General features: G+C 29.4%; 1 protein-coding gene across 1 annotated transcript in view; it reads right to left on the bottom strand.

Annotated features, from left to right (window-relative positions):
- The window catches only part of LOC113385762 (membrane-bound transcription factor site-1 protease-like), a 32,110-nt gene extending 16,348 nt beyond the window's left edge, over positions 1-15,762 (bottom strand). Inside the window, exons 1-18 of the mRNA XM_026623600.1 lie at positions 15,708-15,762; positions 14,319-14,490; positions 13,736-13,904; positions 13,262-13,669; positions 12,874-12,976; positions 12,076-12,302; positions 11,327-11,467; positions 9,236-9,317; positions 9,026-9,169; positions 8,608-8,701; positions 5,989-6,271; positions 4,906-5,144; positions 4,115-4,217; positions 3,949-4,051; positions 3,147-3,345; positions 2,849-3,056; positions 639-924; positions 128-361 (exon numbers count right to left, since the gene is read on the bottom strand). Coding sequence (XP_026479385.1) covers positions 168-361; positions 639-924; positions 2,849-3,056; positions 3,147-3,345; positions 3,949-4,051; positions 4,115-4,217; positions 4,906-5,144; positions 5,989-6,271; positions 8,608-8,701; positions 9,026-9,169; positions 9,236-9,317; positions 11,327-11,467; positions 12,076-12,302; positions 12,874-12,976; positions 13,262-13,669; positions 13,736-13,904; positions 14,319-14,490; positions 15,708-15,762 — 3,210 coding nt within the window. The 3' untranslated portion in view covers positions 128-167. The remainder of the gene's footprint in view (positions 1-127; positions 362-638; positions 925-2,848; positions 3,057-3,146; positions 3,346-3,948; positions 4,052-4,114; positions 4,218-4,905; positions 5,145-5,988; positions 6,272-8,607; positions 8,702-9,025; positions 9,170-9,235; positions 9,318-11,326; positions 11,468-12,075; positions 12,303-12,873; positions 12,977-13,261; positions 13,670-13,735; positions 13,905-14,318; positions 14,491-15,707) is intronic.

Raw genomic sequence — 15,762 nt, forward strand, 5'->3', positions numbered from 1 at the left:
TATTAAATCACTTTCATCATAATTATAGGCCCATAAATTATTTAACTCTAACAGTATTTTACGGTTTAAAAATAAATACTGGTGACAACATTACGGCGTATTTTGAATGTGCTACAATAAAACTCACATGTCACCTTTAGCCTGTTCCATATGCACCATTGTCGTCTCTAGTAAATTTTGTACTTTATGAGATTCGGCTCCAGGATCGGATCTAATGGTTTCGCAAAATTCCATACTCTACTAGCGCACGTGGGTAATGGTGAGTAAACTTCAGAATTATCATCAGAAGAGATAGAGTTTTTTAAAACTTTGCTGAAGGTCTTCATTCGTGATGTTTCCAGGCGTGTTGGCTTTTCAAAAGCTGTAAATAGAATGTAAAACAATGTTATGAGAACCATGAAAAAAAAATTGGAATGGTAAAAGATTGTCAGCCAGGTGATAAAGACAAATGGCTTTATGGAAATATTTACTAATCAAACTTATCAGTATCTTGAATGTATTAAGAAATGATTCTTATAATTCCCAAATAAAATATCATATATGAATTATTATTTCCATGTAGAGTAAATTATTGATACTGTAATAAAACAAAAATAAATTCCTCAATTAAGTGAACAAGTTTTATACTCTTCACTTACAAATATCAAATAAATCTTGTGTCTGATCAGGAATGTTGTTTAGAAAGATATTCGGCAGGTAACCAGAAGTTGTGTATTCAAGTATGGCATCTAACAGCCAAAAGCAAGGAATTTCAATGTGACTTGTATCAAGACAACTTGAATCTCCGTAGACTACAAGTCTTCCTGGGATGATATCACTGTTAGTTTTCGAGTCGGTCCTATTTAACACTTGTGTCTGCATTAAACCTAGTATGACAGCAACATCTTTAGTCTCATCTTTGATAAACTTCTCAGATAACAATACCTGAAATGATAAAAACAAAATAATGGCAATTTTATGTGAACCTAAAAACTTGTACATCAATAACAAATGTTAGAATTTTATTAAAATAAAAGCTCTTGCGTACTGTATCTCAGTCAGACATATTGTCTGATGTAAGAGATAACAGTAAATATTTTTGATAAATAGTTCATAATAGTTGAAACCCTAATATATTTCACAACATGTGTCTACAAACAAATATATATAGATATAAAATTAATAATTATAACACTTTTTTTTCTTGCAAGCAAATAAAATTAATTTAGTTCATCTATGTGTTCTTTTAATTTAATTTTGAATTTAGTTTAAGAGTGATTGAATTTATTCCATTCAGTAGCATGTTGCATTGATAGCTTGAGCTTCTGAGGAAAATCACTTGTTCCTTTTTGGTGTTTGAGTGTGAAATTTTTGTATCTGTTTGTTTTATTGTTTTAAATATGCTATGGTGTTACATTTCAATTTTGGAATATGTTTGGATTTAATGCATCCTAGCATTTTTATAAATGCATCGTTTTATATGGTGATATTTTTTTATTTTTATCAAACCAGAAGTCAGAGGATTTAGGTTGGGCTTGATTCGGCTTACATCTTTCTGGCTAGAAACAATCAGGTATGTGTAATGTCGTAAAAAAAATCCAGATGAGTGAAGTGAGATTCCGTAATAAGCAGCAGTTATTGAAATAATTAAACTAGTACGGTGATGGCATCGTGCCTTAAAGCAAATTGCTGGAACTTCCCGTACCGTAATTCAAAATCATGGTGCGGAACCCAAAAAAATTTACACAAAATATGTACACATTATTAAAATCTCTATAAAATATCTGATAATTTGATGTACATATGTCCAATAAACATTTTTGACCGCCAAATAACATTTTTTTAACTTATTTATATTGAGAGTTCATAACCGCTGGTCCTGCGTTCCCAAAAATTTAATCAGTTCTTCATTGTGTCAATACAAGCAAAATGTTTTTTGAATTATTAAAATCGGACGCTCCGTTCTAAGAACTGAGCTACCGTTTTTGGCACTTTTTGCCCCGTATCTTCGAAACGGCTAGACCTGCCTTCGCTAAAAACTAATCAGCACGTCTCCTTATCAATACGAATCGAATGTTTTTTAAATTATTCAAATCGGTTGATCGGTGTTCCCGAAATCGTCGACAAAAATTTGTATCCGCACACACACACGCACACACATACGCAAACACACACATACACGTGTGAGAGTTCATAACCGCTGAACCTGCCTTCCCAAAAATTTAATCAGTTCTTCATTTTGTCAATACAAGCAAAATGTTTTTTGTATTATTAAAATCGGACGCTCCGTTCTCTTAAGAACTGAGCTACCGTTTTTGGCACTTTTTTCCCCGTATCTTCGGAACGGCTAGACCTGCCTTCGCTAAAAACTAATCACACGTCCCCTTATCAATACGAATCGAATGTTTTTTAAATTATTCAAATCGGTTGATCGGTGTTCCCGAAATCGTCGACAAAAATTTGTATCCGCACACACATACACAGTCTCAAATACGTCCATTTTTTCTAAGGTATGCCAAAATATTCAGAAACCTTTGAAACGTTAAGATATATAAAAATTTTCATTTTCGATTTTTTTGCGATTACTGTAACTTACCCTATGGGAAGGAATTAATTTAGAATTTAGAATTATACCGATTGTTAGGGAATTGTAACCTGACCTCAGGTAATTTTTCACCTTGCATTATATTATTTTCTACACAGATGAAGTTTTATAAACCTTTTATTTACAATTGATATGTAAAAGAAGTTACTCTGACTTGCATTTTCTAGTGAAAAACGGTGTAATTTTTCAAGTTTTATAAATCATTTATTTTATTTTTCCAAATCATGTAAACATATAATTTTTAAATACAAATAGTCTACTTACCGCTTGACCTTGATCTATCAAAGAACTTGTTACAACTACTCCTGAATCCAATGGAAAATTAATAATACTAGTACCACTCGCATAATACATATTATGATCACCTAATTTAAAGTAGCCATGATACACTGTGTCTCCCAATGTCACATTCCAGTTACTTAAGAGATTATTTAATGCGGGAATGTTGGCTCCACCAGTATCTGGAGTCCACCTAGAAAAATCAAAATAATGGCCTGTGACATTGCGTTTATGTATCAATATTATTTTATATTATTTATATTTTATGAAAATATAATCTTACCATTGTCTTGTATTTTCATCATAAAACTGAACTTTTCTCATTACTGAAACATTATACCAATCAGCAAAAATGGCGAGAGATAAACCATTTTCAACATCCTTCCGCAGTTTTTCTAATTCTTCTGGAAAAAATTCTTCCTCTGGATCAACTAACAGCATTGTTCCGTAATTTGAAGCATTAAAACACGTGAAGGGCTCCCCTACAATGTTTGCTCTTTGAATGCATATAACAACAATAAGATCATAATATAATTATCAGATGAATTAAGCATCTTAATCTTGGTAATAATCTATTATTGCTTTGTAAGTAATGAATCGTCAAATTCGTAAAGTCAATAGTACATAAAATAAAAATCGCATAAAAATGCTCAATTATGTATTTTTATTCCAATCCCGGTCTAATTATAACGTTTTAATTTCTGATTGCTGCGCGTAGACAGAGTATTTTAATTACAAAATGTTCTATTAATAAATATAGTATAGTATCAAATATTTTTTTCTGAAGGATTAAAAGATTGTTCTAAAATTTTTGTCTTAATAAGTTAATGGTAATAAAAACATTTCTTTAAGTTTGCGGCGACACCCAAGTACAGCCCTGTAGCATTTGGGGATGCGCACGCATCAAGATGGCCGCCTCCGTCCTATATAAAAAAGAGAAGGCCTAAGCAAAAAGCCTATTCTATCATCGGCAGCGAAGAGGGATATACAATAGAATATAAATATTGTATCTATGTTTCTCCATAAATAAACAACAGCAAACCATCTCAAATTGTTTTAATCTATCAACTGCTTCAAGTTCTTACCTAAAACTTCAACATAGTAACCCTTATTTCTCAAACTTTGATACATTTCTTTAAAATTTGTATGAATATGATCACCATTCCAATCTAATGGATCAGTTTTTATCTGAAATAATGAATAAAATTATGAAAGTGCAATAAAAGAAAGTATGCATCATTAATGAAATACCTTCAAATTGTCTTTAGGAAAATAACCAGGGGGATAACGCAAGCTATGAAACTGATCCCATAACAATCTCTTGTGTCTTGGGGGCGTAGGTATAACATTTGCACTGTGTTTTAAGGATAACAAGTAATTATGTACAAAATAATGTAGTATGTATAACAATATCAAGATGATATGCACAAAAGTTGATCAATCTTGCAAAATATATAAAACAAGCAAAATTAATCCTTTGTGGGCTAAAGTAGGTGCTTTCGTCAAAACTGCCTTGTAAAAATATTTTTCTGATTTTGTTTATTTGTTTTCATTATCATTCTGGAATATAATATATCCGAATCATGAATTCTTTGAATAAGCTGCAAGTATTCATGTATTCTACTCCAAATAATTAAGAACTATGTACATAATTTAAAAAAAAAATAGTCACTACATATTTATTAGAAGATATTATCTAGACGGTTTTAATCTTCCTAGATTATACTCTGCAAAACAATCCATTTAACAAAGTTAATCTGCTGCCATAACCGCTGCACATTATATTTAATGAAATAGTAAAAACTATTAATATTTAGGAAAGCTTAAAACGATTTATTAAATTTAGGTTTTGTCTTGAAAAAGCTGTAATGTGAAAGATAGCAAATATTCAAGCTTTTTCCTAATCATACCAAAATTTTTTGCTTAAAATCAATCAATTTCTAGTCGAGGTATAAAACTAATAAAATAGATAATTATTAATTTCCAAAATAAATTTGCTTCATATTCAACTAAAACTTAATAATATAAATGAAAAGACTTACGTAACTGGAAGCGTAATGGTGCTATTTCTAGGATATTTTTCACCAATTCCTGGTGGACTTTGAATAGTCAGGCTTATATGTCCTCGACAATGTCCCGAAAAATCAATTCCTTCAGGAGATACGGAAAATGTGACAGACAACCATCCTGACCATGGCCAAAGCACATTGGAATGAGTGAGAGAAATATTCAATATGAGACCATTTTGAGAGGTGTATGGATGCCATGTTGGTCCTTCCACCTAAATAATTATGTAGAAGAACATATTATGATAAGTAGAAAAAGAAATATTGAAACAAATATAATAAAACATGAAGAATAACTTTTTGCCATCTTTAACAAGGGGAAAAAACAATTTATTTGAAAGAAATTTGGTATAGTACTGGTATAATTTAAATAAATAACAATAACTTCAATTTAAATGAATGTTCGAGAACATCTTATTTTTTTCATTTCAACTTTCTATATACAATCTTATTTATAGATTAGATATAGATGTTGGGCGATAATAATCCTCATCTGTTTCCTTCCTCTTTAAATGCGCTTTTCTCGAAAACGGCTTCCGCGATACGATACCCACGATTTCTCAAATTCTAATGAACCAAGTTAAATGATATTTTTACAGACAAGAGTCTATTAAAGAAAGAATTATAGACTTCACTTCCGTATAAACTACAGTCACCCAAAATCCAATATTTACTATTTTTGAATAAAAAAATTTGATAATATTAAAAAAGGTTTTGCAAAAACTATTTTTTTTTGACTTGTCTGTAGTTTATACAATAGCGACATTATTCTAGATTAGTAATATATTTATATTTTTTTATTCTGATCATTTGGAGAGCTACTGCCCACTTCATCACCTACTAGAATTAAAACTTTATGACTATGTTTAATTTTTATCTTTCTTTTATATTATCAAAACATTTATTAATAACCTGTGAAAACAAATTTAGTAAAAATATTGTTTGCTAGGGCATTTAAAAACTCGGACAAGTTTAAGAACTTGTGAATATTAATTTTGGTTGGATGCTTGTTGGCAATGTCTTTGCTAAATTTTTTTAGTAAATCAATCAAACACTTACCACTTGGCCGGTAACACCCATACCATTTAAAATGGTAACATTCACAATAGTAGGCATGGCGCCGTAATACAGCGGTTGAGTGCAATAGGGCCACATATAAGGACATTCGGTCAAATCGATGTAACTAGGACTAAGAGTTGCCCGAGGTACATAGTTCTTAAGAAATTGATAAGCTTTCACTAAATTTAACTTGCCGTGCCCCTGCTCAAACATATTCCCATGTCGTAATCTTTTTGCAGATAAAACCAATGCTTGCTTCATAGTTGCTGGATTTATTATATCTCTGAAAATATAATAATTGTGCTAATTATTTTCAGTGATGTATGAGATGAATAAACACAGGAAAAGAGTTTTTAACTTCCCTAAGGAGAAGTTTGTTTTCATCAAAAAATCCGATTCGCTAATTTTATGTTTTCTCGACGTTTCAAGCCATTCTGAATCGAATGAGACCAAATTTTGAAAAAGTATGTGTGTGTGTGTGTGTGTGTTTGTGTGAACAGATTTTTTGCCGTAAATCTTTTGCCGTTTTTTGCCGTAAGCGTTTTCTCAAAAATGGCTGGATCGATTTTAAAAATTTAAAAGCCATTCGATGTATCTCGATGAGGACTAGCGTTTATCAACTTTGCGCGACGATCAGCCAAACCGTTTCTTCGTAAATAGCAGAAAAGTGAAAAAAATTTCGTCCACGTTTTAGCCCGCAATTCTGAATCGATCTTGAAAATTCAAAAACCGTTTGAAAGATATTGATTGGGAATCGTGCTGATGAGTTGTTGGTAGAGATCGGCCGGGCCGTTTTCTTGTAATAAAGTGTTAAAAAAAAATTTTTCGACGATTTTTATTATTATTTTTTTGACGATAGATACCATAGTCTTCTAGATCATACTAAAATATTACGGCCCTACGACAACTGGTTTAGCTTTAAAAATTCGTTAAAGTTTGCAAAAATTAGTATCGCTTTTTTGGCATTTGTCAAAATAAGACCTTTCATCGACGATTGCTCAAAAACGCCTGAAATTTAAAAACCATTTGATGTGTCTCAATGAGGACTATCGCTTGTCACTTTTGTGCGACGATCGGCCGAGCCGTTTCTTTGAAATTTGGAAAAAAGTGTTAAACTTTTCCTCCACATTTAAGCTCATTCTACCGAATCGATTTATAAAAATCAAAAACTGTTCGAAAGATATTAGTTAGGAATGATACTGATTAGTTTTAGGTGAAAACCTACCGAGCCGTTTTCTTGTAATTAACCGTTGAAAAAAAAATTAAGACGATGTTTATGGAACTTTTTTTGGCGATATATACCATGGTCTTATAGAACTTACTGAAATATTACGGCCTTACGACAAGTAGTTTAATTTTAAAAATTCATCAAAGTTTGAGAAAATGAGTAGTTTTTTTGACGTTTGTTTATATTAAACTTAGACGATTCATTTGGTATAACAATAGAGTACTTGGTCTTAATAAACGTAATAATAAAATCATTAAAGTCCTACGGAAACTGGTTCAATTATAAAAATACTGATTTTTGAAAATTTGCTTTTAGAAAATACTCTGATTAACGTGTTTTTGTTCGTTTTCAATTATGTGTAATAAATCCACTCCGAATACTTTTAATAACTCATAAATTAATTTATTTTTTATTGATTAAGTCGATTATTTACATATATCGGGAAGTTCATGTAACTTGCCTCAAGGCTAAATACCAAACCACCAAGTTTATATATTACTTCAATTAAATAGAGAAGGATTAATTAGAGAACAAATACCACAAAAAATAAATAGAACACATGATGCCCATGTTATAACACCTGCTACACAGTTTATTGTTAATGTAGGTTATTTATATTATATACTCATTTTTAACTTCATGTAAGGTAAGTTACTATAATCATCGAAAAATCGAAAATGAAAATGTTTGCATATCTTTACGTTTCAGAAGTTTCTAAAAATTTTGGCATACCTTACAAAAAATAGATGTGTCGCAATTTTTCGTCCCCGTTTTCGGGAGCACGGAACAACCAATTTGAATAATTCAATAAACATTTCATTCCTATTATTGATAAGGAGACGTGCTGATTAGTTTTTAGCAAAAGTCGGTCCAGCAGTTACGGAGATATGAAGCAAAGAAAGCAGAAAATGGAAATTAGGTTTATGAGAAAACATAGCATCCGATTTGAATGATTCGAAAAACATTCAAATCATAATGATGACGAGAAGTGATAACTAGTTTTGGGCAAAGACAGGTCCAGCCGTTTCAGAGATACGGTACTAAATGTGGAAAAAAAGGGCAATTTTTGAGAGAAAGAAGCATCCGATTTGAATGATTCAAAAAACATTTTGCTAGTATTGATGAAATGATTGTTCTTGGGGAAAGCAAAAAAAAAAAATAATAACAACCACATATTGCAAAACACAGAACAATGGAATGAAATATAAAAAAACATTATATCAGCATACTGGAAAAGTGGCTAATACATTCATCTTCTCGCAGAAGACTATAAATTATTATTATAAAAATTTTAATCGTTTTACATGAATTTATAGTGATTTCAGAATAATAAGCTGGCGACCAGCATAATGAAATCTAAATTATAACTTATTTAATAATAATTAAAATACCTATTATCTTTAAGAAAACCACTTGCAAGCAATGTTACAGCGCCAGCTACAACTGGTGAAGCAACACTTGTACCAGACAGTGATCTACATCCACCTTTAATTAAGATAGGTTGCATTAGAGTTATGAATAATTTGACTATTAGTTATTAAGAATTTGACTATTGTTTATTAATGATGTATATTTTTTAATTCAATAAGAACTTTTATGATTGTATTAATAAATCATTCATGCCAATTTACTTCAGGATTTTAAAAGGTTTCTTATAAACTAAAAACTACTGAGAACCTTATAACTGTCATATTAATAATTGAAGCCCTAATAATATTTTAGTGATTGCAAATTCATAAATATTGATGTCAATCACTAATAATTGATTATCATAATCTTAGTATATCATACAAAAAGCAAACAAATCACCTTTGATGCTGGAACCTCTGACACCAGTGCCATACGTAACAACGTCTGGTTTCATTCTGCCATAACCCTGTGGTAGCTCCCAAGTTGTCATACCGCGTGATGAAAATTTGGCCACTTGATCCTCAAAATTTATCCCTCCTACACCTTAAATAGAAATAAAAGTTTAACATGCAATAATGAATATCATTAACAATTTACAGAAAATATTACCTATAACGTCCATTTGATCTGCTGGGTTATTAAGTGTTCCATATAAGGGACCATCATTTCCTATGGCGCTTACCATTATTACCTGACATTAAAAATATGATAATTAAAGAAATTAATAATTTTCTATAATTACTGCTTATATATATATATATATATATATATATATATATATATATATATATATGTTTGTAATATTTTTGCAGCCCAATTGTCGAATTAAGAAAGATTAAATAAAAAATTATTTATTCCATTAAACGTTTCGACACTTCAGTATTCTAAAGTCATCATTCAGTATTCTAAAAGACATATTACATAAATACAAAGTTGATAATAAATATAAATATATAAAAAGTAGAAAATTATACATACCAAACCAGGTAAAACAACAGAAAAAATTAATTATGATGTAAAATTGATTGAACACTAAATTTGTGTAAAATAATAATATACTATTATATTAACAACGAGAAATTAAAGGAGCACATATTGCCCTCCTATATTTTATGTTTTTAATAGCGTTTATGAACATTGATCAAGGTTACAAAGCAAGTGTAGTGATGGAGTAGGAGCGGGGTATGAGAAACGAAACGGAAAAGAGAACCAGAGAAGAAATATAACGAGCGAAAGATTCTAAAACTGTATAGAATTACTTTTTATGAAATTAATGATGACTTCGTAACTGTCATGTAAGAGATGAGAGGAATTACGTTTGTTAACACAAGAAGTATTAGGGGACATAGTGTAAGTAAGGTGAAAAAAATTGTGGCTGAAACAATTGAATTGCAGTGAAAAGAAAAAATAAAAAGAGTAAATAGTACTTACAATTAGTTAATCTTAGTGTTAAATTAGAAGATTTTAATAATCCATAGTATCAGGATATGGTAATGCACTACACTATGCATTATAAACATTAAACTTGTAATTACACAATATTTTCACAAAATACTAATTTAAAAAATCACAAATATATAGTGTGTTGTTCGTAGACTGGTTGAAGATATAATGGAGAAAAGACTATTTAAAAAATATTTTTACCAAGATTCTACATGTTTGGAACGAATTGCGAATCCTTTGCGCGACGTTTTTATTGTTTTGTGAGGAATTTGGAAATACTATCTAAATAAAAGAGATTTGTGTCGCACAACGTGTTAAGTTCATCCCGTTATTATTTTATTGTTGTAAATAGTTAAAAAAGATTCTTCTATAATTCTTCGTTTGAATAAATTTTGTTCGAATTGTAGTACAGTGGAATTGTCTATTTTATTCAAAAGATATGTTCGTCTATTACTAGTTACAGAGTTTAGAAGTTTTAAGGGATAGGCGTTATCTGTTAGAATTTTTGTAATTAAATTGATGTTTTTGTCCCAAAATGTTTTGTCTGATAGAAGTATTGCGTGGTCAGTTAGATTTATTATAGAACCTATTTTCATTTTGAGTGGATGATAAGAAAAATAATTAACGTAATGTCCAGAGTTAGTTGGTTTTTGGTACCAATTTGTTATTAGATTGTTATCAGTTGAACAAATAAGTTTTATATATATATATATATATATATATATATATATGTATATAAAGAGTATTTTATAAATCTTTGTTTTTTCTTTGTTTGATATATCACCCATGAAAAACTTATATAAATATAATATATATACCTCTTTCTAACAAAACTATTTAATTTCCTAATAATTCTAATATTTTGTTATATAATCCACTCATTTATTTTTATTAGTTTCATTTTGATCAATATGTTATATTTTATATAAAATCCACCAATTTCTATTATTCTTGAGTATATTGTTTGTATAAATCTAATTAAGATCGCGTTTCTTGACAGGTGTCCTGAAGATGAAAGGTACCTAGTTACCTTTCCTTAGTTTTACCTCAGTACCAAAACGTCGACAGTAAATTGAAAATATCTTTAAAATGAGGCTGTAAATTATTAAAATTTCAAGTCGGAGCCGATTTGCATCATGTAATGCAATAAAATGTGATAGTTGACTTATTTTCAAAATCATATTTCCATCCTTTCATATAATATAATATTAGTACCATGGGTGCTTCAAGATATCTTCTAACATTAAATTAACCAACCTTGTTTGCAGATAGCTCCCACACTTTATCCACAAATGGATGGTCCATAAAATCGGGACCCCCAATACTGAGATTCAGCACATTTATTTTTTTCAATATTGCATAGTTGAAAGCATCTAGAAACCATGATGTATATGAAACCTATCAAAATAAACAATATTAGAAATTTAATAGCAACTACATATTATTATCGATAATTTACTATTGATAAATATAGTTTATCAGAATGGCTATAGAAATCAATATCCAAATAAATATTTTTTTCCATGAATTAATTCTTACCATATACACTTGGGGTGTAATAAATTTTTTATTTGAAATTTAATTATTTATTAAATTAAGACAGTTCAAAAGTGTTATTCAATCAACATGCCAATGTACAATGTACAATGCATAAATTGTAAAACCAAAACCATTTCCCAAAAGAAAAAAATATGGCATATAAAACATTTAGCTGCAATATATATGGCAAACAAATATTTGTTAAAGGTCATAAAATTTGTAAGAAGATTTAACTAAAAATATTTGTTCTACAGAGTACATTTTTTTGTTGCATTCTATTTTTGCTTATATGTATATATATATATATATATATATATATATATATATATATATATATTATGTAGTAGTAGTTTGTTGCTGGAATGGCTGAAGCTGCTAATATTATGAATAGATATTAAATGAATCATATTATATGATAAATCCAACATTGAAAATTAGATAACAAAATAGATAACAGTGAAAAATACTTGTTTATTGGTGAAGACTCTGAAAACGTATAGATCCGCCTGTTGTGCAAAACCAGCGCAATCATTGCCTGAGCCCGCAATGATTCCAGCAACAAATGTGCCATGTCCCACCGAGTCATCAAGCGTATGATCATCCGTCCAGTCCGTGCGTTCCCGAATAACTGAAGCCAAATGGGGGTGAGATGATGAAAGACCAGTATCAAACACTGCCACTCGCACGCCTTTTCCTAATATAATATGTTTGAACTTATAACTTACATTTTGAAGAAAAAAATAAAGCATGCAAATAATGATAACATTCAATATTAAATTATTATATTCCTATCTCAAAGAATTTTTGTAAATCCTTAAAATTAAATTCGGTACAAGTTATTTTCTTTGGCAAGTTATTCTATATGTGAACAATTCACATAAACCACTTTGTATTTAATTAATTATGAAACAAAATACACATTTTCATGTATGTATTAATATCATATGCCTTATAAATAAAACTAATTCATTCTTTCTACATTGATATTATAAATATGCATCCCACATTATACAGGCACAAAATGTCTTTCTGATTGCATTGTATTTCTGTGTAAAAATTAAGTAAAACAAGATAAAACCAAATGTAAATATCATGCATTATTTAAAGATCTAATTTTTAAACGTTTCAACAAGAATTATCAGAAAATTGTTATTCATATATTTGAAAAAGAATGATTCAGATGTATTAGCATTTTAATTATTATTTTGAATGTTAAAAATAGTAGTTAATATAATTTTTTTTAATAAATAATTAAATAATTTCACCAGTCAAGCCTGCTTTCCAAAGTATGTCTGCTTGCAATACTGAAGTAATTTGTCGTGGTGCTGCTCTTAAAAGTCTCCTTACATTATGCCTCGCTGGATTTACCTATGAAAAATATAAAATTATAAAATTAAGATAATATTCTCTATAGCCATAAAAAAATTTTGTAATGAAAATGCAGAAAAGCAAAAATAAACACTAATTATTACAAATTGCAATGGTGTGATATACCCAAAATGTAAAAATTATTAATAATTGGAAATAATAAGTTTGTAAGAAAAAAAAAGGGTTTTAAATCAAAAAAATTTAATCTTATATATATATATATATATATATATATATATATATATATATATATATATATGAATGTATGTGTGCGTGTTTGTATACCTGATTATTCAAAAAATTATTATATGCTAAACTAGACCTCCCTCTTCTATTGCTTCTCCAAATATTATAATGACAATTATCACCATAACAATCATCTTCATTCACACTATTGAATTCATTTTCTTGTTCTTGTGTTTCATTTTGTGGCGATTTTTTAGATATATTAAACAAATCATTTTCACTGCGCTCATTTAACTCAATTATGCTCTTTTTCCCATTTTCTTTTTGTGTAACTAATTTAAGAGTCCGATACACCATATGTTGTGATGTAACTCGTTTAATTGATGGATGTTTATTTAAAGCTTTAAGACCATCCAGTAAAGAAGTTTCATTTATTTTAACTACATCAAAATCGCTTGGATAATCACTAGCAGCATTGTTACGTTCTATAATTAACCAGTCTTTCACCTGTAAATGAATTTAAAAAATTATATTCAAGAAAAGATAATTTGATTTTTGTCATTGGAATCATACATTAGTGGAACTTAAAGCAGCATTTATGTATTTAGCACGAGAAGCACTTTTATAATAACCACTGAAAACAACAATGTACTCATTTTGAACAATTTTTGAACTATATTTAACTTCTATGTATGATTGATCTACATTGGTTGAATTGCAATTTTTCAAACTATCACAAGCACTATTATAACATAGCAACACTAATATTACAAAATAATGTACACTAAAATATATCATGTTTTGCCCGTTTGTTTCTTTGGGAACATTGTGTGCATTATAATAAAAATTATTTTATTGAATAATAAATTATGTGATCATTTTGTTCTTGTATTTATATCATAAAAAAATCTCCTCATCTCCGAACGTAAATATTTATATTTGTGTATGACATTTGAACGTAAATTTCTTATTTCACTATTATACTGAATAATTTCTCATAATATTATATTAAGTTATATTAAGAATTAATGCAAAGATGAATTCAATTCAAAACTTTTGTGTTGTCAATAAACTGTATATTTTTAACCTAAACGTCATTCGATCAAAACCTATTTTCTAACCAAAAGCTCCATAGATTTAAATATAGATCATTAACTTTGATAATTTAATGGCTCGCTCCACTGCACGAACGCGCACGGCGAATCCTGCTTGCTGTTGCTTGCAATAAGCTAGTCTGCGCACCATAGATAAAAGAAGAGTATAATATCTGCGCACGTTGCGAACAGATTCGCCGTACGGATCCCAAACTATTTGTACTCTTCTTATATCTATGGATATATCATGTTTATGTTTATTTTTCTTATCTGTGGATTTGTTTAAGCAACTTTACCAACTTTATTCTATATGCCTGATCTTCAAACTCCTACGTTGTTATTTGTTTGTTGTGGTCATATTTTAGTTAAGTTGATAGAATGATTTCTAACCTATATACAATATAGAAAATACAACGCGCGTCAAGCCAACAGACACTATCCCTACAGACACTTTCGGCCACGCCCACGCCTATCGAGAGTGGGCGGGGTCAATATATAAAACTTAATTTTTTACTGAAAATGATTAAAATATAATAATTTATTCAATAAAATCTCATTTATTTTGCATTTTCTATGTTTGACATAAAATCCTTAACCTATAAATAAGTTACAATTACATTTGTCATTATGCATTAGTACCAACCGACGTAATCGGGAGCATAATATTATGTTGAAACATTTCAATTTGCCATTGAAATAGTGAATATGTTCATTAATTATTGCATTGAAAAGTATGAAAAAGTGATTAGGAAAGCCCTTAAACAATACCAAAACGATTAGCATAGTGGATGTTGTGTTTTTACGCCAAATTAGTCATTAGAATCCTTATTAGAATATAGTGTCTGCACCAGTCTGCTCGTTTTCCAGTGCTTCACACTTTTTATAGTTATTTTGTGACTAACTAAGTTAGTGATGAATATAAATAAACAAATGTGAATATAAAGTAATGATCTTTTGTTTTTTATTAATTTGAAAACGTTTTCAGCATAATATTCGGTATTTTGAGAGAATGGTTTTCGAGGTTATGTCGAAGCATTTCAATTTGCCATTGAAATAGTGAATATGTTTATTAATTATTGCATTGAAAAGTATGAAAAAGTGATTAGGAAAGCCCTTAAACAATACCAAAACGATTAGCATAGTGGATGTTGTGTTTTTACGCCAAATTAATCATTAGAATCCTTATTAGAATATAGTGTCTGCACCAGTCTGCTCGTTTTCCAGTGCTTCACACTTTTTATAGTTATTTTGTGACTAACTAAGTTAGTGATGATATAAATAAACAAAGTGAATATAAAGTAATGATCTTTTGTTTTTTATTAATTTGAAAACGTTTTCAGCATAATATTCGGTATTTTGAGAGAATGGTTTTCGAGGTTATGTCGAAGCATTTCAATTTGCCATTGAAATAGTGAATATGTTTAACGTGTATATAGTTGGCAGGTTCTCACATCTGGCAGGTTCAGTTTCGTGGGCGTGGCCTATCGGCGAAGGCGTGGCCAACAT

Source organism: Ctenocephalides felis, unplaced genomic scaffold (assembly GCF_003426905.1).
Source record: "Ctenocephalides felis isolate EL2017-DRISC unplaced genomic scaffold, ASM342690v1 CF-g0.4_SCAFFOLD_03571, whole genome shotgun sequence".
NCBI classification, from domain to species: Eukaryota; Metazoa; Arthropoda; class Insecta; order Siphonaptera; family Pulicidae; genus Ctenocephalides; species Ctenocephalides felis.